General features: G+C 39.1%; 1 protein-coding gene across 1 annotated transcript in view; it reads right to left on the reverse strand.

Moving 5' to 3' along the window:
- The window catches only part of ADSS2 (adenylosuccinate synthase 2), a 35,886-nt gene extending 34,815 nt beyond the window's left edge, over positions 1-1,071 (reverse strand). Inside the window, exon 1 of the mRNA XM_040551825.1 lies at positions 825-1,071. Coding sequence (XP_040407759.1) covers positions 825-992 — 168 coding nt within the window. The 5' untranslated portion in view covers positions 993-1,071. The remainder of the gene's footprint in view (positions 1-824) is intronic.
- Between the last annotated feature and the right edge of the window lie 24,112 nt (positions 1,072-25,183).

Genomic DNA, 25,183 nt, shown 5'->3' on the forward strand with positions numbered 1-25,183 from the left:
GCCACGCCACAGCACCACAGCTCGTTTTATTTCTTTGCCAACAAGGTACGCGAGAAAAAGCCATTCATTCGCAGAAACAGCTGCCTGAGGGCACGTCCCTTTACTGCAAAATTAAAGTCTCTGAAGTTCAAGTTTGGGATTTATCGGCTCTGGAACTGACTCAGCTCTGACAACCCCAGTGCTATGCGTGGTTCTCGTTAGGTAACGGGAGGTTTACGCCGTTAGGGGCGAAGCGCCCTGTTCCCAAAGGCGTTTGTGTAAGCGTGATTTCACTTGTGCATTCACCGGCAGCGCACAGATAACGAAACTCCGGCGAAGTCCCCGCGTGGTGCAGGCGCTTGGGGCTGCCGTGTCGCTAACTTCAAGAGGAAAAACGGCACATGGCTGCGGTGCGCGCTCTGGGAGCGCGCAGGATTACCACACGGGGAACGCGGAGAAAACAACCTCCCCTCGGGCCGATGCTGGGTTGGTGCAGGCGTTCAGGGGTACCCTGCTCGCCGGCTAGGCTCACTTCTGGGGGGGGGGGGGGGGGGGGCTGGTTTTTGCCCTCCTGCTAGAGGAAGCCCCCCGAGGGCAGGTTTGTGAGGGGGCTCCCCCATGGCCATGCCGGCCGGGGGGCGATGCTGCGGGCAGCGCCGCCGTCCCCGTCCCGTCCCCGGCGGCTCCCAGACAAAGGGCGGGCGGGCGGGCGGGAGGCGGCAGCGCCCCGGGCACGCTGCTCCTGCCGGCCGCGGCGCCTCGGGGAGACAAAGGCAGCGCTGCGGGGTCCGAGGGGACCGCCGGGCCGTGTCCCCCCCCGCCCCAGCCCGGTGTCGCCTCCTCACCTGGCACCTGCAGACGATGTCGGCGTCCTGCGCCAGCAGGTCCACCACCTTGCCTTTGCCCTCGTCGCCCCACTGGGCGCCCAGCACCACCGTCACCTTGTTGCCGGGGGGCCGGGCGGCGCCCCCGCCGTTGGGCACGGCGGCCGCCGGGGCGCCCTGCTCCGCCATGGCCCGCGCTGCCCGCTCCGGCTGCGGCTGCTGCGGGGCTCCGGGCACATGCGGCAGCGGCAGCGCGCGGCGGCCCCGCTTCCCCCGCCTCCTCCCGGCCGCGCCGCGGTGCCGCTGCCGCATCCAGGCGCCGCCGCCGCCTACCGGCCCCCGCCCCGCCGCTCCCCGCCCTCCCCCGCCGGAGGAGGCCCGCCCCGCTCCCCCGGGGAACAGCGAGGCCGCCGCCGCCGCGGGCGGCTTTTTTCCGTCCGTCCCCCCCCCACTCCCGTAGCCCGCCCGCCGCTTCTCCCGCGCCTCGCAGCGCGGACTACGTTACCCAGAGCGCCGCGCGGCGTGCCCCTCGCAGAGCGCCGCGCGGGGCTGCGCGCGGGGCGTGCTGGGGGTTGTAGGCCGCGCGGGCAGCACCTGTAGCGGTGCGGGGGGGTGGCGGCTGCCTCATGCGGCCCCGGGCCGTGGCCGTTAGGGGCCGGGGGTGGGCTGAGGGGCCCGGCGCTGTCCCCGCTGCCGCTATGGCCGGAGGGGAGAAGCCCCTCCGAGAGGGGCCGAGGGGCGCCGTGCGGGGCCGTGGGGCGGGGAGGAGGCCGCCGTGCGTCGGGCCTGGCCGCGGCTCGTAGCAACGCGCTCGGGCTCGGGCCTGGTGGCGGCGGATTCCTCTCGTGGCCCCCCGGGCACGGCGCAGACCTGGCCCGGCACCTCCGCTCCTGGTGCATCTGTGGGCAAAGCCCACCCACGGTTCTTAGCGTACATGTCAGACATGCAAATAAATGTTTTGAGTATACCACAGCGTCGTGTGTATGGTTAGTTTTGCACACTTAATGGTAAATTAGCCAGGGGCTATACGTGAGAAGCCATTTTCTCCAGAGCCACCAGAACATGGCCCCCAGCTTCCTCATGAGAAGAAGAAAACAAGAATGGAAAAAACCCATAGCAGAGAAATGCCTTCATCATGCATACTTGAGGGTTTAGAAGTGGAACTGGTGCCTCAGAGGCTGTTTCATTCTTTCCTGTTTCACAGAATCAACACCCCTAGGGGGAAGATTTTTTTTGTAAAGTAGCTATTAAAAAGGCAGAAGTTTGAATGATGTAATTATTGCTAAGACAAGCTATTCAAAAACCTGAGTCACTGAGCAGTCACAGTCTGGGAAGTTACGGAGTTTGAATGGGGTTTTTAGTTGCTTCTTTGCACCTTCAGGCTTGCTCTAATCAAGAATTAGAGGTGCTGTAAAAGTCACCAGAGTAAAGTTTAACTATGTCTTGTAAAGCTAGAGAGGTATAAAACAGAAGATTAAGTATAAAGTTGACCGTATAAAGTTGACTGAATACATGAAAAAAAAAAAGATCCTGAATGTCATTGCAAAGAGGTGCTATGACGAAGCAGTCAGCAGTTCTGTACAAAGATGTTGAGCAATTGCGATTGATACGTGAGGCGATTGTTTATATACACTTCACAGAGTAAATGGTCCCCTAAGCACTTGGTATAGTCCATAGTATTGATATTTTTGGATGCTTGTGCTAAAAAACATAGACATGATAAATCACTGGACAGGGATCGTGGGAAGTCACTAAAAAGCACAAGGAGCTGCCGAAGTCTCTCCAGTTCTGCTGACACAATGGCAAACTTTGTTCTAGTGCAGTCACTTTGAAACAAGAAACTGAGGCTGTACATCATCTCATGACTCCCCAAAAAGTGGTGTTGATTTATTTTTCACAATATGATTTTCCAGTGTAGCTGAATGATACTAAAGCCTCACCATTGCCAACACAAACATTCCCTTGAATCTCAAAATAAGTTTGAGCCTGTCAGGGTAGTGTTCTAGTAACATGGTGTTAATGTAGGATAGTTAAGGTTGGAAGAGACCTCCAAGATCATCTGGTCCAACCATCCCGCTACCACCACTGTCACTCACTAAACCGTGTCCCTAAGCACCAGGTCCAACCTTCACTTAAACACTCCCAGGGATTGTGACTCCACCACCTTCCTGGACAACCCATTCCAATGCCTGACTACTTTTCCTGAAAAGAAATTCCTCCTAATTTCCAACCTAGACCTCGCTTGTAATGCTACTTTTCAAAGAGGTATCAGACATACAACGTCGTTGCACTGCTATTTTTATTTTGGCATAGAAGAGTTCTGAAATGTGTGTTTTTGTATGTTCTCTTGGTAGGTATAGAACCAAAGAAGAAAACTATGAACTATTTACTTCCAGAAAACCTGTGTTTAATGAAGATCAAGCAAATCAATACTGATTGGCACAGCAAGATTCAGAATTTTTAGTTACAGGTCCATCATGTTTAGTTAGTATATATCTATCATTCCCCCACCTCCTTTTCTTCGCAAACTAAATGGACACTTTTCATTCTAATACTGTAAAAGATGCTAAATTTTCTTTATTCACTAACTGTACTTATAGTATAGTTCTAGGAAATAGTAACTCTTGACTAAAGTACGAAAACAACTGGTGCCTAATGTCCCTTATCAAAAATAGGTATCTGTTGTAGCATAAGTAAGAGGTTAGAATAACACAGTGCAGAAATTCTTTGTTGCATTTATTTTGGTTTACTCACTATGAGCAAGAGAACCAGTAAGTGCATGCAATGTTACAGTAATGTTTTTTTCTTCTAACATGGAGGGAATCTATTCACTTTGTTTTTTTTCCTAGTTCAGCAAGCTGAATCTGCTCTGTGAGAGGTCAGGTGAGCATTTAGAGTTGACGATAAATTGCAAGAGTTTGTATTCGAGGAATAAAGGAATGCAATTGCTCGTTCTGGCATTAGCAAGTTTGGGATTAACTTCGTAAAATTGAACCCACGGTAGAAGTGTACATTGATAAAGCTTAGGTTTCATTGTCTTCTGAGTTGTTGAATGCTTTTGATTGGAGGCGTTTATCACAAATTTGACCACGGTTTGGATACATTCATATATTTTCATATTACTGTCATTTCCTGCCTCCCAATAAATTTCAAGAGACAGGAACTTCTAATAAATTAACACAGACCAGATGCAGCATGAGATAATTTCTGCATTTCATTCAGATGAGTTGAAGAAATATGTGGAATGTTTACATCCGTATGATTTAATTATTCTGATAGAGTACCCCACATTGATGAGTAACCCGCATACTCTGCTGTGTTTGTTTTTTGGTTTTTTGTTTGTTTGTTTAAAAAAAGTATTACAGATAAGTTGTTTGGAACTGAATTTAAGTTAGAATTTCAGTAGTTCATAAAGTCAAAGATGAGCATGAATAGAGGGAAAATGCTGTAAAAGAGCCAAGAATGTCAGCTGGACTATTAGCTAATGCTCAGCATGGCTGATAGGTCATAAAGTGTTATTTCTTCATCCTTACTGATACTTCTTAATTGTGTTGAAGGACAACTGAAGGATGTTAATGCTTTTCTGATACTGTTTTTCCTACTGAAAGCAGTTTCCGAGTTTCTTTCAGGAAAAGTATAGACTGAAGAGAGAAATAGACCATGGCAATGAAATTGTCAGGGTATATGGTACAAGTTTTTTGTTAAATCTGGTTCTGTTCGTGACAGTGATGTAATACTCAGATATTTAACACCCAGGCCTTACCTATGCTAGAATAGTGGTTGTGGAAAAGAAGTCTGTGGTCCATGGTTAGCTAATCTGTAGGTGTCCTACAGAACTATGTTAAAATTAATCACATTAAGTCATTAACATTTTTAATAAAAGGAAAGTTTATTTAATCTCCTAATTATTTGCACCAACTTTGTAGCATTTTCCTGTTTTAAGTTTGATGTTACAAGATAAGAGTGGCTCACAAAAAAAATGGGTGTTGATAGTGCCATGGTGCAAAAAAGTCTTAAGAATTACTGTGCCAGACAAGCTTGGCATCATTAGCACTTCGGACTCTCCAAAATGCCGTCACCCTACCTTTTAAGAACAAGAACTGATTATACAGTAAGGACATAGCTAATTTAATTTGAACAATGTGCTTAATGTAATTGATCCCTGCTTGTTGATTATTATTGTTTTTAAATTAGTTATTCCAAATAAATCTTTATTTTCGTTAAATTCATTAATCTTTTTATCATGATAAAAATTGGATTAAGAACATTATAAAGTAATACTTGTACATGTTCTCATAATCAACACATTTGTAAACACAGCTACTGTTTTCAGCTCTTTGGTTAAATATATCTAGAATATGAAGGAACTTATTTAACGAGTGGGAATTTCCTGATGCATGCGCTACAGAAGATAAAAGGTAAGAATTTCACAAATGAAAAACATCACCACAATAAGCAAGATTCTCTAATTAAGAAAGATTCTCAGGGAGAGAATAATTAAGATAATACAGTATACTTTTGAAATTTCATTGGTACTTGGAGAGGTGGGTTTTTTACATGCAAGTGCAAACAAGGTAGCAGCTGACAGGGCTGGATATGTACAGGAAAATAAAATGCTGGTTTTTGTTCTTTGAAAAGATTTAAAGCTAGATCCTTTGCTTGGAAATAAGATTTGTGAATTATGATTTGCAAAGACATTTTATGTAATAATACTAAAGAAAATGAGTGAAGAATTTTTAAGTGAGTTCTTCAAACCTGCGTGTTCCATTTTTCCCTGAAAGGATGGCAAATGAATCGCTGTCATTACAGAGCAGAAATAAAACCAAATTTTTGTATGGATGATGTTTTGGGACAAGATGGATGAGAATAAACTGGTTAATGGGATGAAATGTGACCTTAAAGACAGGCAATCAGGATGTGCATGCCGCTGGAATGTCCCATACCATACTGCATACTTAGAGAGCTCAAGGATAGGGAAGTGTGCCCCAGCAGTTGGCTCTCATTAGGGGACTTGTTTATTCAGCTGTTTAGAGAGAGCAGTCTTGTAGTTCTTAATTTCCTCAAAGTGTCACTCTGATACTGTACAATAACTAGGTTGTCTCACATACAAGTAAGGAAAGACACAGCCAAAAGCTTAATAAATATTTCATATGCTTTTAGGCTCAAGTTTCTCTCACATTCTTGTTTTTTTTTTTTTTTTTAATTTTGTACAATGAACTTCCATGTCCTACAAATACAATTTTTCGATCTTAGAGATCTAGATTGTCTGTCACCCAAACACTGAACTGCTAGACTCTCTGTTTAATAGAAACATGGGGTTCGTTTCTTGCATAGACTTTTGAAGAGGACCCTTAAATCCTAAATTTTCATGATTTAATCTAGTTAGATTCTCAGACACATATATCTGTTTTTAAGTACCGTGTTATGTATAGTGTTTATTTTTATTTTAAAAATAACCTTAGTTCACCAAGAACACTGAACTGTCAGTTTTCTGAGACTTATAGAATAAAACCAAAAGTAAAGACTGAGGTAAGCTGTGAAAATAAATTATGAAAAAAATTAATTGTGGTCTGATAATTATGTACCTAGTGATGGTTTGGATGCAAATGTCTCTTGTTGCATCCATAGTCTCTTGTGAAATGGAGCTCCAGAACTGAACATGCTATTTACAAAATAACCTCTCTTCCAAGTAAGAACAGAGTTTAACTAGTATTGTGATGGTTCATTAGCTTGCAAGCTTAGTCAATGAATTCTGAGATTTCTGATAGCCCCTTTTCTTTTATTAAAATATTAAATATTTTACACTCATGCCTCTAACATCCAGTTCCTCTGCTTGCTCTAGAGGCCTACCTGCATGTTGTATCTTCGCTGGTGAGGCAGCTGTTTATCATATAATAGCAAAAAACCTCAGCTTTCTCACAATAGTTCTTGTAATGACCATCGAGTGTTTTTATACCAAATTCTGTCGTATGATTACTTTTCTTTTTAAAAAGGGGACAATTTTAACAGATTTTAATCTTAAATTAAATGAGAGATAAGAAACCATCGTACAGGCATTATTCAATTTCTTACTGAGATCATCAGAATTCTTGATTCTTAAATGGATTTGTAATAACAGTATTTCCTGCCTGTTGAACTGGAATGGCACAGATTATGTGGATATTGTCACAGATTTCCTTCATGTTTACCACAAAAAAAAAAACTTGGAATTTGACTAATTAGGATTTTTTCAGTATTTTGTAAAGAATATAATTGGTGTTTTGGGTGACCATCCATACCTGGAGGTCTTCAAGGAACATGCAGATGTAGAACTTGGTAGCATGGTTTAGTGGTGGACTTGTTAGTACTGGGTTAAAGCTTGGACTAGATTATCTGAGAGGTCTTTTCCAACCTGAATGATTCTATGAAATCACTCTTAATTTTATTTTTCTCCCACCAGATGTATCGCTGCAAATTATTTCATGAATGTCAAAACTAATTGTTGCCTACTCATTCATGTTCTCTCTCTCATTCCCCTTCTGTAGTGCAAAACCTTAGTCCCCTCTCACGTTTCACCTCACCCATTCTGTCTCAATAAGCCCTACCTGTGTGTTTGAGCTCTCTTCACCCTTTAATATTTCCCTTCCCTCGTAGTATTTCTTGAGCCATTACAGAATAGCTTTCAGCTGCTCACATTTTCAAATACTGGTTGAACAAGTGGTAACAAATGCTGTGATGAGTTCTAACCTACGTATGTGACAAAGGTGGTTAGGACTTAAGAGATTCCTAGCATGCACGTATGTTTGTTAATAGTCTCACTGAATTCAGTTGGGTTATTTATAAATCAAAACTTCTTCTGTAAGTAGTAGAGCACTGTATAGATGCATATATTGCTATAAGTGAAACATAAGCCCATAGCACTAGGAGGACAGTATATCAAGAAAAACATGCTGCCGTCTTCAAGACTCTGAGGATAAAGGGCAGTATTTGCCTGCTTCTTGTCATTCTGATTGTTTCACGTGGTGTGTGACGACAGCTTCACAAATAAACAGGTAGGTTTTCTTCTATGTGAATATTTTTGGAAATATACTAATATTTACTAACAGGGACAGTATTTTTAATGAACTGCTTGAAGAAATGAAAAATGTGTCCGTTTAGAAGTTGTGAATTTTGGATAATGTTGTATAGCGTAGAAATATATGTTTCTGTGTTCACACGTGCAATTAATTGAAGACTATTTTTTCTATATTGAATTACAATTCATGGAAGGGGAAAAGAGAAGCTTTCGTACTTAGTGCAGGTCTAAAAATGAAGGATACTGATGTGGGGATTCAGATGTGGCTCTGCTCAAAAATGCAGCCAGACAGTGCCCGGGGTCAATCAGCGTTTCAAGACAGAATTGCAGAAGGCAGCTAATGAGCATTAGACTACAAAGAGAAGGGGGTTTTATTCACCTAAAGATATAGACTTGGGAAGACGTGTGTCCAACAGGTCTGAAGGTTATAGAACATGAAAGCAGGGGGATTTTGGTTGCAGGGGCAGTGTTTAAACATAGTAGAAATAAACAGCAATAGCTTTCTTTTCAGTTTTTGAACCCCTCTGGTAACTCCTGAGTATTGCAAAGCATCATTTGCTTGCTGTCAAAGCCAAAAAGGAGCACTTGATGGCTATTTTTTTCTTTTGCTAGAAGGAATGCACCGAGTACAATTATCAAATGTAAACAAAATGTGATTGACAAGAAGTCAAAGACAGCAATAGTAGCAATCTCTCTTACCCTGAAAGAACTGTTTATCATGCTTTTTTCTTCTTATACACATATAAGTTGCTAGTGAGAGCTATTTGTGTCTCTACCTGAACTCACTTGGATTTTTTTCTGTAAATTTGAAGATAATTGGTAGATTTATAACATTTTACTCAAGTAATTAATAATGTATTATTAATATTATATTATTATAATATATGTTATATATATAATATAATATATCATTATATTATTATTATTATTATTATTATATTATGTAATTATTCATGTTTCCATATTATGAGCCCTGATCTTTGTCTACAGCTTTTTTTTTTTTTTTTTTTTTTTTGCTTAAACTGATGAAAGAATTCTTAACCTCTTTTGAAGGCAATGGATGTCTTAGGCCTTCATAGGAAATAGCATTTCATCCAGGATGTTTAGTGGGGTTTGATTTCATGCAGTCCTAATTCTATTGTATTTCTGACATCAAAGATACAGCAGTTTCCTTGCCTCTCCTCAAGTCGCAGCCCTCAGACCTTACCCATTCCAGCTGCAGCAAGAGTTCAGAAGACTCAGAGGCCCTGTTTCTAATGCAAGTAGCACTTTGCTCCCTGTCATGTCATTACAAAGATAGACATGTCTCCTGTATTGGAAGGGGAGCGTTCTGATAGAGTGCACAACACAGGGCCTCCACAATGCACTCTGATACAGCAGGTATCCTTCCTTGCGATCTTTTTAATCTGATAATTTTAAATAGGATAAACTTCAGCAGAAGACAAGCTTTCTCTAAACAGTACGTATCTTTGGTGAGAGAGAAGGTACATTATAAAAAAGTCTATGAAAGATGCTTAGAGTATGTTTTTCAATGAGAACCATCAGCAAATACAGATGCCTTTTTAAATAGTGAAGTATTTATGCAGTGGAAAAACTAATGCCAGTATGTTAAACACAATATAACATTTTAGACACTATGTACACACCTCATACAAGCAGATTGATTGTAAACTTTCTAAAATAATTTTATACAATAGAAAACTTTTAAATGATAATTTAAAGTATTATATACTTTATTGTTTTTGCAGAATCTACTCTTCCTAATGGTAAATTTAAGTTTGCACAAGGTAAATTTAATTTAAGCACAAGGTAAATTTAAGTTTGAATGAGTTCTTTGGCCTTATATCTTAACCTAGGTCTTTAATTTTTTCCATTTTTATCAAATGCAATTTTTACATAAATTCAAATTCAAGCTGATTAGTGGCAGATTTTGGCTAATTTATTATTCATTTCTTTGAATTTGAGTGCTTGCTTAAGATTTTTTTAGTGTGTGTCATACAATGAATATGATTAAGCATTCCATTGGTACAGTAAACTAATATCTAGTTTCTAAAATTACTTATTTAACAACATCTGCCAAACTTAATAGAAAGCGATTACAAGATAAATTATTTCCTACCTCTCCCGCTTTTTGTTTGACTGTGAAAGAGACTGTGATCATATGAGGAAATACAGAAACTTTTTTTTAAAAAAAGTATCCTTGCTAACAAACTGAATTCAGGTAGCTGCAGCGTAAGTGATGTGTAGCCCGCTAGAAATGATTGAACTTCACAGCTGTGGAAGCAAGCCTATATTCTGTCCAAGTTCTTTTGCTCATCCAGCTCTGAGAAAGCAGCTGTGTGATTACTCAGCTTGCCCTATTCTAAGGACAGATTGCAAGACTTGGCATTTTGATTTGAGTAGATGAATAACAAACTGCAGGATTTGAACTGCGGGATGTAAACTTGCAGCATGCCAGCTGTTTTGTGACAACCAGTCATAAAACTTCCAGTGCTTGTGCAGCAACAAGATCATCCTGTGACTCCTCAAAATACAAAGTATGGCTGAGTGTGGCCATGTCAGGGCTTCTTCTTTCTACTTCAGGATAACTTTGTGCTTCAGTAATGATTTTGCCCTTTTTCCATTTCTTAAAGGGCAACTTGTTACGTTAAGCAGGTTTACCCACCCTTTGTTTCATTCACCATAGTACTTAAACATAAGTAAGTGCCTTTCAGTCCTGAAAATCTTGCTGCATGTCATGTTTTTACTCGGTATGTATAGAAGTCCAGGGAGTAGAAAGCATGACTGGACTCAAAAATCACCTAAAATTTTTACTATAATGAATGGTCTTTGAGTCTTAATTTGTAGGTATCAGTTGAAAGTTCAATGTCCCCCCATTCAGGCATGCCATTCCTGGAACTTGAGAACCAGCATGAGCTATTGTGTCAAACACCTCATCTTCATTTAGCAAAAAAAACCTTGGCCAGATACTGGTACTCATCCTTCTCTAGGCTTTTATGTCAGGGGTTTGCACATTTTTACTTTATCTGCTGATATTACAGGCACAAACAGAAGAAAGGTAGCTCAAGTAGAATGTCATTCAGGCTCAACTAAATTGCTTGTAGTTATCTCTGCTAGTTTGTTGTCCTGGTTTCAGCTGGGATAGAGTTAATTTTCTTCCTAGTAGCTGGTATGGTGCTGTGTTTTGTATTTAGGATGAAAATAGTGTTGATAACACCCATGATATAGTTTTACTGAGCAGGGTTACACTGAGCCAAGGAATTGTCAGCTTCTCATGCTGTCCTGCCAGCATGGAGGCTTGGGGTGCACAAGAAGCTGTGAGGGGACAGAACCAGGACAGCTGACCCCAACTGGCCAAAGGGATGTCCCACACCATGTGGCATCATGCGGAACAATTAATATGGGGGAGTTGGCCAGGGAGTGGGGCTGCTGCTGCTCGGGGGCTGGCTGGGTACCAATTGGTTGGTGGTGAGCAATTGCACTGTACATCACTTGTTTTTATTATCATTATTATTTATTTATTTTCTTGTTTGTTTGACTTTTTTCTTCTTTTTTTTAATTAAAATTTCTGTATCTCAACCCATGAGTTCTCACACTTTTACATTTTTTGATTCTCTCCCCCATCCACTGCACGGGGAGAGTGAGCAAACGGCTGAGTGGCGCTTAGTTGCCTGCCAGGTTAAACTACAACACTTCTTCAGGATTGACTCCAGGTATTTGTGCAAAGCATCTTAGACATTTTCTTTCACCTGTTTGCTGAAGGGTTCAGCATTTTCTGTCAGGCTTCCAGCAAGAATCAATACTTAACTATACCCTTGTTGAGCTATAGTAGGGCAATGGTGATTGTAATTCTAACAGTAATATGTTTCTAAACATATGTGATAAAATAATACCCAAAGTATTAATCCTCCTCTTAGTCATGCTTTGAGCAGTGGTTTGCATGTTCTGTATAGAAAATAGGATAGCAAGAAAGTGGTTGGAAGATGAAGGAAAAATGAAAGGGATCCCAGTGTCTCCTTGTGCTACAGCATCCACCATCAGATGACATTTATAGCAGTTTCTTACAAATATTATATAGGATTCCAAAGAATTATTGAGGAGCTTTCTTTTCACAAGCAACTATGTCAATTTCCTTGGAAATAAAGAGATTATGGTAAGACTTTGAGTATGGACATCCACAAAAAGGCAATTCATATATTCAGACCAATTACCTTTGAAGAGCTTCCTGAGGCAGTGCTATCCCCTCCAATTCCTATCTTTTCTGTGCTGGAGCCCCTGATGAAACTCTTCTGCACTGTTTTTTTTCCCCCTGTTTTGGACCAACAATTCTAATATGAGGACTCTCATTCTGTCAGTTGCTCTACTTTTCTTACTGCATTTTAGGAAAAATTCTTCTTTTCCTTTCCATGAGTATGTAGTACTCACCATACTTTCCAATTTGCTGTGAAAACACAACAGGTTAGCGGTGAGAAAAATTCAGAGCTTTTATTTGATCGTGAGTCCATAAGAAAATAGATAAAACCAGTGAATAATAGTAATGTGAATGTACCAGGAGTTATATTTAGCAAATCTATTTGTCACCAGTTTTATCCTGCATAGACCTCCAGTGATCTAATCCAAATACATCACAAGTAAATTTGTTCATGAAGTAATGAGAATGACTCCGGGTTTACATTTTACAAGGGATTCTCAACTGCAGCCGTTTCCTGCTGCAGGAGACAGATCTGCCATCTGTCTCTTTACTTAGTCTTGTTTTATATACTCTCTGAACACCAGATATAACACGCTCACTATTATTTTGTTATTGTACCCTCTTTTTGAAGAGTTTACTCTCAGCGTATAAGTAATGCTATGTATGATACTGCAATAAACGAGTAGGACTTTTAACGGGGGTGTTAAATACTTGTTACATAGGTTTGGTTTGCTCTCCCTCTATCTTTATCAATTGTATGTGTCTATTTCATCGCTAGATGGCAACATAGCAACACGCCATACAAAAAGTTCCTGTAATCAGAGATGGTTTTTTCCATCATAATTGTCACAGCAGAGCTAAAATAATTCCCTGCCCCACCCCGTGAAGTTGTAATATATGCATTCTGGCAATTTCAGTAATTGTTTCTTAATTATGTGCGTTCTGGTATTACTTCTTTTTTTATCTTACTAACTGCTGGTTTGTTAGACAACAGAAGTACAGAATAATCAAGTATAAGAAAATAAAATTGTTTTATGAATTAAATCCAAATAAGGAAGAGAGTCTATTGATTCACTTGAATCTTCTCACACACACACGGTTATTTTGCACAAACATCTTTTATTGAATCTGGTGGCACTTGCATTCATATCAACAAGAACAAAATTTGCATTATTTTTGCCTTTTGAAATATTTCATTTATTGTGGTAAGTCTGGAAGTTAATACATCAGTTGACAGAACAACACTAAAGTAAGTTTGGGGTGTAACAACGTGTGTCCAGTAATCCAGCATCCCCCTTGAGACCACTGAGCCTGCAGACTAATCCAAATTCTAGCCAGACTGGACAGGGTGATTATCACTGTCTGAAATTTCAAACTCAGAGAGAAAAAGAAACAAAACCTGTCCTAACTGAGCTGCTGGCATTTTTTCCTTTGGGGGTGTTGGACAGACTCCTAGTTTCAATAAGTATTTACTAAACACTCAGTGAGAGGCTCTTAGGCTTCTTAAGTCTCCATTGAAAGTCAGCAGCAGCTTCCTAGGAAACTCAAACAGTTCACAGGAATAGGAAAAGGTCCTGTCCTGTATCGCATTTTCTCCAGAAACCAAAGCTACAAAGCTTATACTCTGCTTTATACCGAATTGAATTTTTCGGCTTTTAAGTTTCTGTCAGCCCTGCTGTATTCTGCTGCAGTGAAATAGACCTGCTTGGGCCTTGGTCTCTTAACAAGTAACCTCCTTCAGCAACGTTGGCCTTTTGCACCCCATCAGATCTGTTATTATCCTACATAGTTCATGACCTAGCTATATTATTGTGGTGGCTACCTAAAGTTAGGGAAGTAATTTTGGAAAGCTGTACAGCTACTGTTCATCGAAAAATAGCAAAGCATCATTTCTCAGTCTTAATTAACTTGCATTATTCTGTTACCTCCAAGTTTCAAATTCTCTCCAGACTGGATATATTATAGCTACTACAGCTATATTCATACCATTGTATATTCTAATAAAGGGGCAGCGTGCTATCTCCCTATCATTAGTAGGACCATACAGATTGTTGGTCTCTGCAAGGAAGCCATTAATTACTGGATTAACAGAGTTCATCAACAATCCCATGGAATGCACTGATGATTGGCAAGTGAAGCATGTAAACATGAGGATATAGAAGTAGACAACATGATTTGTTGTCTTTATCTGATTCTGTAGTTAGTTGCCTACCAAGCACACTAACACTTTGTGCTTTCAGTGCTCAGAATGACTGCGTCAGGGCTGCATACATACACACACTGAGAGGATGAGAAAGTAAGGATTCTTCCCAAAGACTCAAATTCCCAACATTCAAGACTATTTCTGTTGTCATGCATGATTTCATGCATAATTCTGCAAGATTTACAATAAGACTATTCCTAAAATAGGTTTTCTCTTTTAAGCCACGTTTTCTCTTATTGCTTATTCATACAGCTTTTCTGAATTCATCAGCGGCCCCAATCATCATCTGCAACACGGTTTCATGTTAGCTCTTGTTAACCTCTTTTCTTCTACACATTCCAAGTAGCTCGGTGGAAGTTATGAGAAAGGTGGGGGAGAAGGTGTTCTCAGTAACGGTGAAAGCTGTATTATTCCAGAGAGCTGTAACGTTACAACCATTCATTTTTAAGTCCAGATACTCTCTTCTCAGTGAGATCTTTCAGACATGTACAGTTCGCAGACACCACTGAGATACGGAATATACATGTTTTTTAAGTTTAGAAATTAAAGTCCAGCTACAGGCAAATTTTTATATTTTTCTCCCAGTTCTGATTTCATTGTCTACTTTCTGGAACTTAGAAGAGATTTAAAAAATAATTTTGTACCACTGTTGGTGCAATTCTTCTAAGAGTGTGACATTAATCATGTACCTCAATTTCTTTCAGTCAGTTCAGTTCAACAATAAGTTTTCACACTGCTATCCCCCTTTCTCATGTGAGATGATATATGGTAAGACTGCTAGTGTCACTACATTGAAATTTATAGTCATTAAAAGCAAATTAAAGAGTTTGCCGTGCTTCTATCTATACCAAGATCTACCTTCTGTCCCAATGACATCAGGATTCTTAATAAAAAAGAATTCTAGTTGACAAAGGAAATTATCCTGCAAGATTAATTGTTTGTTTCTTTTTTTCTTTCTTTCCTTTTTTTTTTTTTTAATGGGATTGATATTGAAAGAGCAAAAGATATGTCTGTCAGCCACTATCAAAAGACACCGCTCTAACTTGGGGATGTTTTATGAATGAAGTACATGCAGATACTATATAAGAAAGATAACTATAAGAAAAATAAAGGCAGTCATAATACCTTGTAAACTAGAATTATGCAAATGTGTATTTCTGCATTTCTTCTTACAGACTACTTCGGGAATTTATTGATAAAAATAAAAAATAACGTCTTGCTTGCCACAGAAACTGGCTTGAGAGGACTCATAAAGCCTCCTATGTGGATAAATAGGAGGAAAAACATGATTATTAGAATCCATCTGCTAATATGTATGTTACTAATTGATGGTTCTAGAATATACCACCAGATCTATCCTTTGGAAATTGAAATGTTTGGGCCTACATTTAGCTCTGAAGACTCTTGCTCAATTGCAGCTTTTCAACACAGCATGGATTCAGATGCCTTGTATCTTGACATGGGAGATAAAGTGACTTTTTGGTCTCTGATAGCTTCCGATGACACCGTGGCTGTAAGTACACCTCTGGAAGGCTAGGGGCCTGACCTGCTTTAAAAAGAAATTATGACAAATCATAAGCATCTGTGTGCAGAAGCAAGAAAAAGACGAGAGATGGGAATGAGGGTGCTGAGTTGCGCAGTCCTTGAACATACGTTACAGGCCTGACAGTGCTTTTATTTTCAGATGTTTCAGGAAATAACTGTATTGCTTAGGTTGAGAGTAGACCTCTTGAGTGCCTTTTCCAAAGGAATCTGAAGATTGTAAAAGTACTGGGAGGTTCAAGGCTTAGTCTTTTGTGCTAGGGAATTTGTCTTGACTATGTGAAAGCTCCTGTTTTGTGACATGCATCCGTCTGTAGTTCAGGTATCTAATTTAGGGTAGATGAATCCCAGATTCAATGTTTAGGCAAGTCAGAACCACATGAACAGAGAAAAGATTAAGCCTCTCATTTATCATTGGTACTGTGAAGTGATAAATGAAAATGATAAATACTAATTCTCTCATCCTCACTGTTGTTTTGGATTTGCATACAAGTTTATTCAAATCTTTTCTCCGTTTCTATAAGTGTTATTGACACTCAGGTTACTCAAGAGATAGTTCTGACCTTCTTCCAGACTATTAACCGCCTTGTTCGTAGAAATGCAAATATCTCTTTTACAAGCAAAATGCTGTTGTCTTTTGTACATGAATGAATTAATGACAAACTGGTAGCCTACTGAAAGCTAAAAGTCTTCTCTCATTTGATAGGCCTTTTTGTAAGTATTGTACAGTCTTTCCAGACTTTAAACCTTACATTTCATATACAAACTATGAGCTGTTCTTCCTACAAAGATATACAGGAGATTAATGAGTGTGGCATGTGACGGAGCCAAACCATTCTTTGAAGGAGGTGACTTCAGCTACTGTTACAATAAGCACCTCAACGTGTAACCTTAATACAGTGCTCTGGCAAAGGATCTATGAGGCTTTTTTGTATGTATAAGATAGAGAATATGAAGAAGAACTGAAACGATTGATTTGCATTAGTTCATAGCATTGATAAAGCTGAGACTAATATAGTTGTGTCCAGTTCTGATACTCGCAGTTCAAAAGCAATGTACAAAATTGGAGAAGGATTTAGGATCACAAAAATGATCTGCTGAGTGAAGAAAAAGTTCTACAATGTGAGGTCTAAGAAATCGGTTTGTTTCCTGTATTTTGACAAAAGAAACATTTTCATAATGCTTGCAACTTTGCACAAGAAAATTGATCTAATTTAACGTCAGGCTTAGGTATTCTATCAGCAATGCTGTAGGAATTAGAAAGGTATGGTTTTCCCCAATACTCAATGGCTAAATTACTGTGAGGTGAAGGCCTTTCTTTGACTTCATCTTTGAGCCAGCAGTACTGCAATTCGCTGGCTTTGAAATTCTTATACCAGGATTCAGCCAGATACTCCTTTACCAGGAATCATCAGACACTGCTTCATTCTGTTGAGGAAGCCCACCATTAATTTAGGATAACAGATGATTTTAAAACCTTCTTCAACAATTAGCATGAAATGTATACTTTGGGAAGCTGTTCTGTACACTTCTGGATTCTGCTACCAAGACTCACAGGGAACTCACTGTCAATGAATGAAGCAATCTCAAAGCTATCAATAAGTCTATCATTGGCAAGCCCCTGCATCTTCCACCCCATTTCCAAAGAGAACAAGTCTCAGCAGAGAATACTGTATTTATCTTTAGCTACAATGGTAATCACCTATGCCATTGATAGTAACAGTGATGCAGGGAAAATCCAACATTTTCAGGCTGCTTAATGCAACCCAAACTCAGGGAGCAAGCTGCAATCTCTCACTTGGGGAGAAAGTGTAAGGGACTTGATGCCCAGAGTTGGCACACACATTCCCATGTCCTTTTAAATCAGATTAGTAAATGTATCAAGCCAACTTTATAAACTGAAATTTTTGAGATAATTCTGCTTATGTTTTGCTCAAGCACCTCTATGCAGTCGAATCTGGTTGCTTTCAGGCGTATGACTTCCCTAGTCACTACCGTGATGTAAATCCACAGTTAAGCCCTTTGTTTAAAGATGTCTGACTATTTCAGACTTCCTCCTCCCTGCTCCCTCCCCACAGCATGCTGCTCAGTTTCTCTTTCAGTACCCACTCTCACCTGCAATGGCGACAGGATTTTTAAAATGCCTGTGTGTATCTGCCATTCCACCAGTTTTTTCCTCCACCCAAATCAGTCAAAATGGATTGCTTCTTGGTAAGTTATAGATTTCATGCAGTTGATTTCAGGAGAGGATTCAAGGACAAAGGTCTTGCCATTAATATATTGAAGTATAGAGCCTTAAAAAACCCTGTGTGCATCCGATGATATCATCACCATGCTCTGCATCAAAGCACAAAGTAGCCTGATTATTCCTTTGTCAGAACCAGTTGAGCTTTCAAAGTTTTCAATCAAGCTGCCAATTCAACTCTTAGTATTCTCCTTCAAGGAGTGCTAAAAATACTAGTGAACAAGCCTTGCCATTTCAGACTCTCAGATCACAGATGGGAAGTACAATCAGGTGTCTTCAGGACTGTTTTCAGGGACTGATGATTTTCTGAAATTGTTTTCTTTATGGAAAGCTACAGTAGGAGCGCCCAGCTAGGTACTGCATTTAAGGGCTGCCTGAGTCAACAGTCTCTGACCAACAGATTTCAGATTCAGTGCCACAGTACGTTGTCTTATGCCTATCATCTTACCTCAATACAAGCCCAAGTTTACAAAAAGTGAAACTGGGTAAGATCTCTGTAATTCTGCTTATTTCCATCTGCCTAATTCCAGGCTGCACTGAACGTGCTAAAGGGTTCAATAGTAAGCCCACATCTCTCCTAACAGTGATCAGTCTCCCCTCCAAACTTGACCTTTCTGCATTTCACAGTATGAGTTGTCTGCAAATTTAAAAAAAAAAAAAAAAAAAGTGTTATTTTCCTATAACCCTCCGAACTGTTTATATTTGTGATGAGAAGTACAGTACTATCAGTACAGTACTATCAGCTCAAACTTCATTCTTGTACAAGGATTTCTCACGTATCAAAAATCTTAGGAAAGTAAAAGCATATCCAGTAGATCTCTTTTACCTTTAGAATTAAATTAAAGCTAGTCTAAAGTTCATCCCAACAAGCCAGCTTTTTTGTATTTTCTTTAAAACTGCATAGCCTTAAAAAAATCTTATCACAAAGAATAATTGAAGAAAAAGTAAGTTTTCTACCAAACTGAAAAAAAAAAACACGTAGTTTGTTAAATAGTCCAGGAGTGGAAGCTTCGGGAACTATGTTCTGATGGTTTATGTAACAACAAACTGGAGCCATGTTTGCTTGTTACTCGTAATTGAAGCACAGTTTCTGGAGATCAATATTTAGACATATGCAGGATGATGTATATAGGTGTATATTTAACAGCTTTCCAGAGTTCCTAATATGAGGTTTGAAAAAAAATCCATTAACATCAATTTTAGCTTTGCTAATATGGATGGAGCTATTGTAGTTTTTATTGCTGATATGGAGAGTGAAACATGTGAGATTTAATTCTTAATAAAATAATTTGGTAACACACTGAAATTATTGGAAAGTTTTTTTTTGTGAATAGAGTTCAGAATGCTTAAATAATAGATGAAAAATAGTACAAAAATGATAATTCTTATAGCATATAAAAATGAAAAATAATTTACATGTTTGTGCAGTGCATACATATTAAGTGAAGCTAATTTATGAATACCATCTTTTCTTTTCTTTTTTAGGGCCTCAGGTGTAGTCTGTGTAGAAAGATGTAATTTCTCTACTTATTCTCTACCAGGACAGTAGCCTGATGGAATCAATGCAGAAAACTATTGAAATATTTTTTCTTTACTCAGATTACTGTCTGAAATAGCTGCAAAAGCATTATTTGTACTTGATCCCAACAGGCTGCTATAGCTGAAAATTTCACCCAATGTGCTGTTAAAAGAAAAAGTTAAAGAAACAAAGTAAAGAAACTGGGGGCTGCAATTTTTCTGTTATGTGTTCTGGGTAATGCTGGTATCAGTTGTTGGCTACAAATCTTTAGAACCTATGGTCATCTTTGAGTAAACTTTTTAAAACATAAGGAAGCTTAAACTGTATAGGAGAAAGACAGACTTGCTGCTTTTGTTTTTAAGTCATAAAGATTGGCAGGTTGAATTCTTTCTATCTAAACAATTGACACTATATTGTATCAAGAAAAAACAAGAGGTTTAACAAAATGATTGTTGATTTTTTTTTTCCTTTCATTAGGAAATTTCTGTGGCATCCAACAGTTGAGGACCAGGTGAGAGTTATAGATTTCATTCTAGTCAGGCTGCTTATAAAAAAGAGAAGTGTGGTGCAATATTCAACGTACAAGTACAACTTCCCCGTTTTCAGATAGCCTGTTATGACTGGAATGAATATGGTTGCCTAGTGGAACTTCATAATCAAGAGCATATCCAACCTGTTATTTCTTTGTAAGTAAACTGCTGATAAGTTGGGAGGCACGAGGAAGACTTCTTCCAGCAATGTTGCATATGGGTGTGAAGCTGCAGAAACTATCCAGGTCCAATGGCAAGAGTAATATTATCAAATCTTTATGTTCCTTTCTGTACATAGTACACGATGCTTTAGTCCCAGTGGGTACTGTTGCACCACATCGGTATTGTAATTCCAAGATGCCCTAGGATGTCTTAGAGTAAGGCATCTTGTCAGCATGCTGCCTACCTGTCTGATCCTCTGCAGCAACAGCAGCTCTACATGCTCCCTGCTCCATGCACAGTTACGAATACAAAGGCTGTTTGTGTGCTTATCCTTTTCTACTGAGATACCACATTCCTTGTTCTACAGATACAATGGCGATTTTTGTTAGAAATGCTGAAGCAAATTTTATATTATGGGAGATAAAAGGCAGAACTGACTAAGGGTATACTTCATCCATCAAAAAAGTAAGTCAACCACCGAGGATGTAACTTAAATGTTTCAGGCATAATGGTTTACATGCAAAATATGACTGCTGTTACATATATCGAGACCTCTTTAGGTTGAATGGATGTATTTAGCAGCTTAGCATTTTAGCATTTAATGTAGTGGATTTAACATCATACATTATTCAAAAATAAGCATGTGGGAGGTATTAAAATGATACACTAAACAGAAGAAAAACCTGCCCATGAGAACATGGTTTGGGAAATGAAACTTAAAAAATCTCTTTGAAATTTTAGACTTCCTTCTCTCTAAAGAGAAAAAAAAAATAATACCCACTAATCCACATGGTCTTGTCAAAATAAATTCTGCCCAATCTCTTTACAACTAAAATGAGTACATTGCTTCCTTTTTCAGGAGAATGGCAAAGGATATTTAAGCCAACTCCTCATCTACATATAGTGGTAAGGGAACTTTGATGGCCCCCTCTGACAACCCAGTTTATGAAAGAAATGGTTAGAGCAATGCTGGAGGTTTGGACATGATGGTTGATACTTACTCATTTGCAACCCTGACAAAGACAATTATCTCTTAAAGAGAAGTAAATCAAACATACTGAAGCATGATGCCGCCTTCTTGTGTACCGTATTTGCAAATGATACACATTTGAATTTCACATTTTTAATCTGTTCAATTTCTAACAGGAAGGTTGTCTGTATAAAGCACCATCTTGGCCCATGATGCTTAATGAAAGTAAAAACTTTACATTGGATGAAGGATGGGGACCACAGGTATGAAAACATATATGTTTAGAAATAGCTTGTAATACTGTGAATAAAATGTATTGTCATCTTACTTCGTGTTCTTGCATTGCTAATATCCTTGGAGGAGGGGCTATGGACAAGCACTGACAAGGTGGAATAAAGCTCATATGACAATACAGCCTTGATTTAATTGTACTCTGAAAGGATAGTTTTATGCCAAAAATATGTTATTAGCATTGTTATCATATTGTGACAAAAGCAAAGGTATCACTTAATGCTCAGCAAAGCATTCTTTGTGGGCAACAGTAGAATAACTGAAACCCTTTTGTAATATAAATAGTAGAACACAAGGAAGAGTGCTAGACAGGAAGCCAGAAGGGGATTATAGAGAACTAAAAAAAATCCTCAGATGCAAGCACACAACAAGAAGCTGTTAGGAGAGTGGGTTCAAGCCAATGGAAGTGGAATAAGCAGCAAAAACTCTGTACAACTTTCCTAAAAATTAAAGGCAAAGAATGAGTTATTTCTTGCACACAGGGCTGGAGTATCTGGCTTGAAATTTCTGAAAAATCCTGTGTTGTGTATGTTGTTCAGAGAAACATATTTGTTTGACATCTTCTCCACAGCAAAACCAGAGATGGATTTTGTTTTCTGATGCCAGTTCGGAAAGGACTCCATTTGAATATCCTATTTATCAGTAGTTTCCTTGGCAGTTAGGTCAACTTCATAGTGTTTATTTCCCATCTAAAAAATTTCTTTCACAGGAACCCACATTTGGGCTTCTGCTCAAAGGGGCAATAATGTAATTACAAATCAGTAAGCTTTTTTAGTAGTCCATCTGTGGTCTTGACAGTAGAAGCACAGCTATAGCTACATTTAGGGTAAATCTTTTGAAATCTACTTCATCATTACAGTTAAATCTATCTGTTTACAATACTTCTACTATCAGAATATACTAAAACTGTTTTGATTAGAAAAGGACACTCAATTCTAGCTATTATAATGTAGCTATATGTAATACTAGCTAGAAAATATCACAGCTAAACGTTCTGCCTGTTTGGTGTTTAAATCCAGGCACCGAAAAGACAGAACGCAGCTTCCCCAAGGTGCTTTGCTCATGCTGACATGTGCAGCAAGTTCCCAAGCCAGGAGACCCACAGTTTTAACCAGACACACTATCCACTGTTTTTCTCCACTTTGTCAAGTCCTTCCTAAATGACGGACAGGAGATTGTTGCCTTTGACTGAGACCAACAACCAAATCATTTTTGGAATTGCCAGAGACTCTGGCTTTTGGAAGGAGGGGAAAAAACATCTGAACCCTTTCATTCAAGTGACAGTAATTCTTATACAGAGTCCTCCCCCTAACATACCAAGTCACCATCAAAGGAGAGCATAGAGTAGAAAGCCTACCTAAATACCGAAAACTTCCATCATCAGCAGCACACGCAACTTGAAAATCCTCAGTGGCTGATTTATTGGCTAGCACAGACACGTACTTCTGACCATCCAGACAGTTGTTATGATACAGACAAAGGGTCCTTTACATTTTACAGTACAGCCAGAAGTTCAACGTTACGACAGCCAACGTATGTAGAGTCTGAACAGTGGAAACTTTCTCTTCTAACTTCTCTAGCCTCACAACTTTCTGATACCTCTTAAAAAATAAAAGAACCTTCCTTCACTATTGGCCATTTTTTATCTCCCAATAGGCACAGAATGACTATATGCTATTAATAAAAAAATGACTTCACAGGATAGTCATTTGAAGCTCTTTTTGGAAGCATCTTAATCTTTATTTGACATCTTTCATCAGACTTTGATTTCAAAGGCATCGTTTCCAGTTAATTCTGTCCTTTGGGATTCCACTCATCTGATCTGGCAAAACCCACTGTACTTTAGTTACATCACAAAACATAGAAAACAAGTACTGTATTGCACTGCTAGCAAGTGTCAGTTATGGATCCCATTAAGAAAGGCACTTGGACTATTTTAGGTATTGATTAAAACAACATTTATTGGCGATATGAAAAGGTAAAAGGGGATAGCATAGATACCTTACATCCCTTCAGATGCCGGGAACCCCAAGTCGTACAGCATTGGCTGGACCTTTAGTCAGGGCACAGCCTGCTGCGCAGATACTATTCGTGGTGAGATTTGCCAGCACTGGAGTCTTTAGAGCTATTATAGGATTTTCTTGGAAGTAACCAACTCTATTTATCATTTCTATTCTCAAGTGAAAAGATACGTGAACATGCTGCTTCACGTCAAGATAAGACGAGACGTGCCAGGCCAGGTGCCAAGAGTGAGCCACGTCTAGCCTTCTCCTCTGCAATTAGTAGGTTCATCCAACATTCAAGTGATATGTACAGCACAGCACACGCATGTGCCTGTTCAAGTCAGCTGTTACGTGGGTCATTAACTCCTTGATGTACAACAGCCTTCTGGTTAAGGCCACTACAAGCACCTGTTCCTGCAGGACACGAGCCTGTCTTCACACAGCCTCATTAGCCGCCTCCTTAGTGGCAGAGGAACGAACAGCTGGGACGGAGCCTTAATGATAATGAGGACCTTAAGCACATCGATTGCCTATAAAATATGCTCCCCCCACCCAGTTTTATATCAAGCTGTTCTTTTAATGGAATCTTAATTAAATTTCTACATCTGTTGAAAAGGAAATCCTTTGACTATGGGACTACAAGCTTCTTCTAAACTTGTCCTCTAAGATAACCTCTTCAATAGTCATTACCTTGCCCTATTAATTTAGGTGAGAGAGTCTGTTCCTCGTGGCTAACCTTTCTTTTGTATAAAGATAATGTGACTTTTAGAACATACATAAAACTCTTATCCAAGATGGTTTTTAACATTTAACTCAGTAAAATCTTTGTATGCATCTTTTTTCCTATAAAATTCATTCTTCTACTCTAGAAGCACCCCTTCATATCTTATATGTTAGTGTATCTTGTCTATATTAACAGGACAATTTTCTAACAAATAGAGTTTATGTATGCATATGGATGGTATTAATGTAGACATGTATATACAGACAATAATATATCCTGAGAAGAACTTTGAGTAAGTAATTTTTTTATTATTATTATTTTTGCTGCTTGATTGATTAGATTCCCATTGGAAGCCATGTCAGGAAGTCATAAGCATTTGAAAGAATGTAAAGAGAATGTATGAACCACAAAATCTGGTTTTTGTTGTTGTTGTTTTAATTTGTTGTTGGTGGTGTTTTTTTTGTTTGTTTTTTTAACCTTCAAGTAGCCAAGCTGGATAGGAAATAATAGAATACGTTATATAAAATCCACAGAGCTAATACTTTGTCCTGTCTGCCCAAGATGTTCTTGTCTGGACTTCAGTCATAATTATGAAGCATCTTCATAACTCTTTCAGATTAAGGAAAATATTTTCTGAAGCATCAGAAGTAAATTCTGAGGCACTTTATAAAGTTCCCTATCTATTTTATATTCTGCCTTTTCTGTCCAGTAGTAGCCTTGAGATCTGTATAACAGAGACCGAGTATGATAAACTGAATGCAGACTGACTTCCAACTATAAGATCAGCAAGCTCTCTAAGATGTCATCTTAAGGAGAGATACGTGTTTTTTAGGGACTGATATTTGTATTTGGTAAATTACTGGTAGTTTCTTAATAGTGCTGTGAAGGCACTGAATTACATAATTTACGTTCATTGGACATTTAATTTGTGCTCAATTGATAGAT

The sequence above is a fragment of the Cygnus olor genome, chromosome 3 (genome assembly GCF_009769625.2).
Source record: "Cygnus olor isolate bCygOlo1 chromosome 3, bCygOlo1.pri.v2, whole genome shotgun sequence".
Classification (NCBI taxonomy): domain Eukaryota; kingdom Metazoa; phylum Chordata; class Aves; order Anseriformes; family Anatidae; genus Cygnus; species Cygnus olor.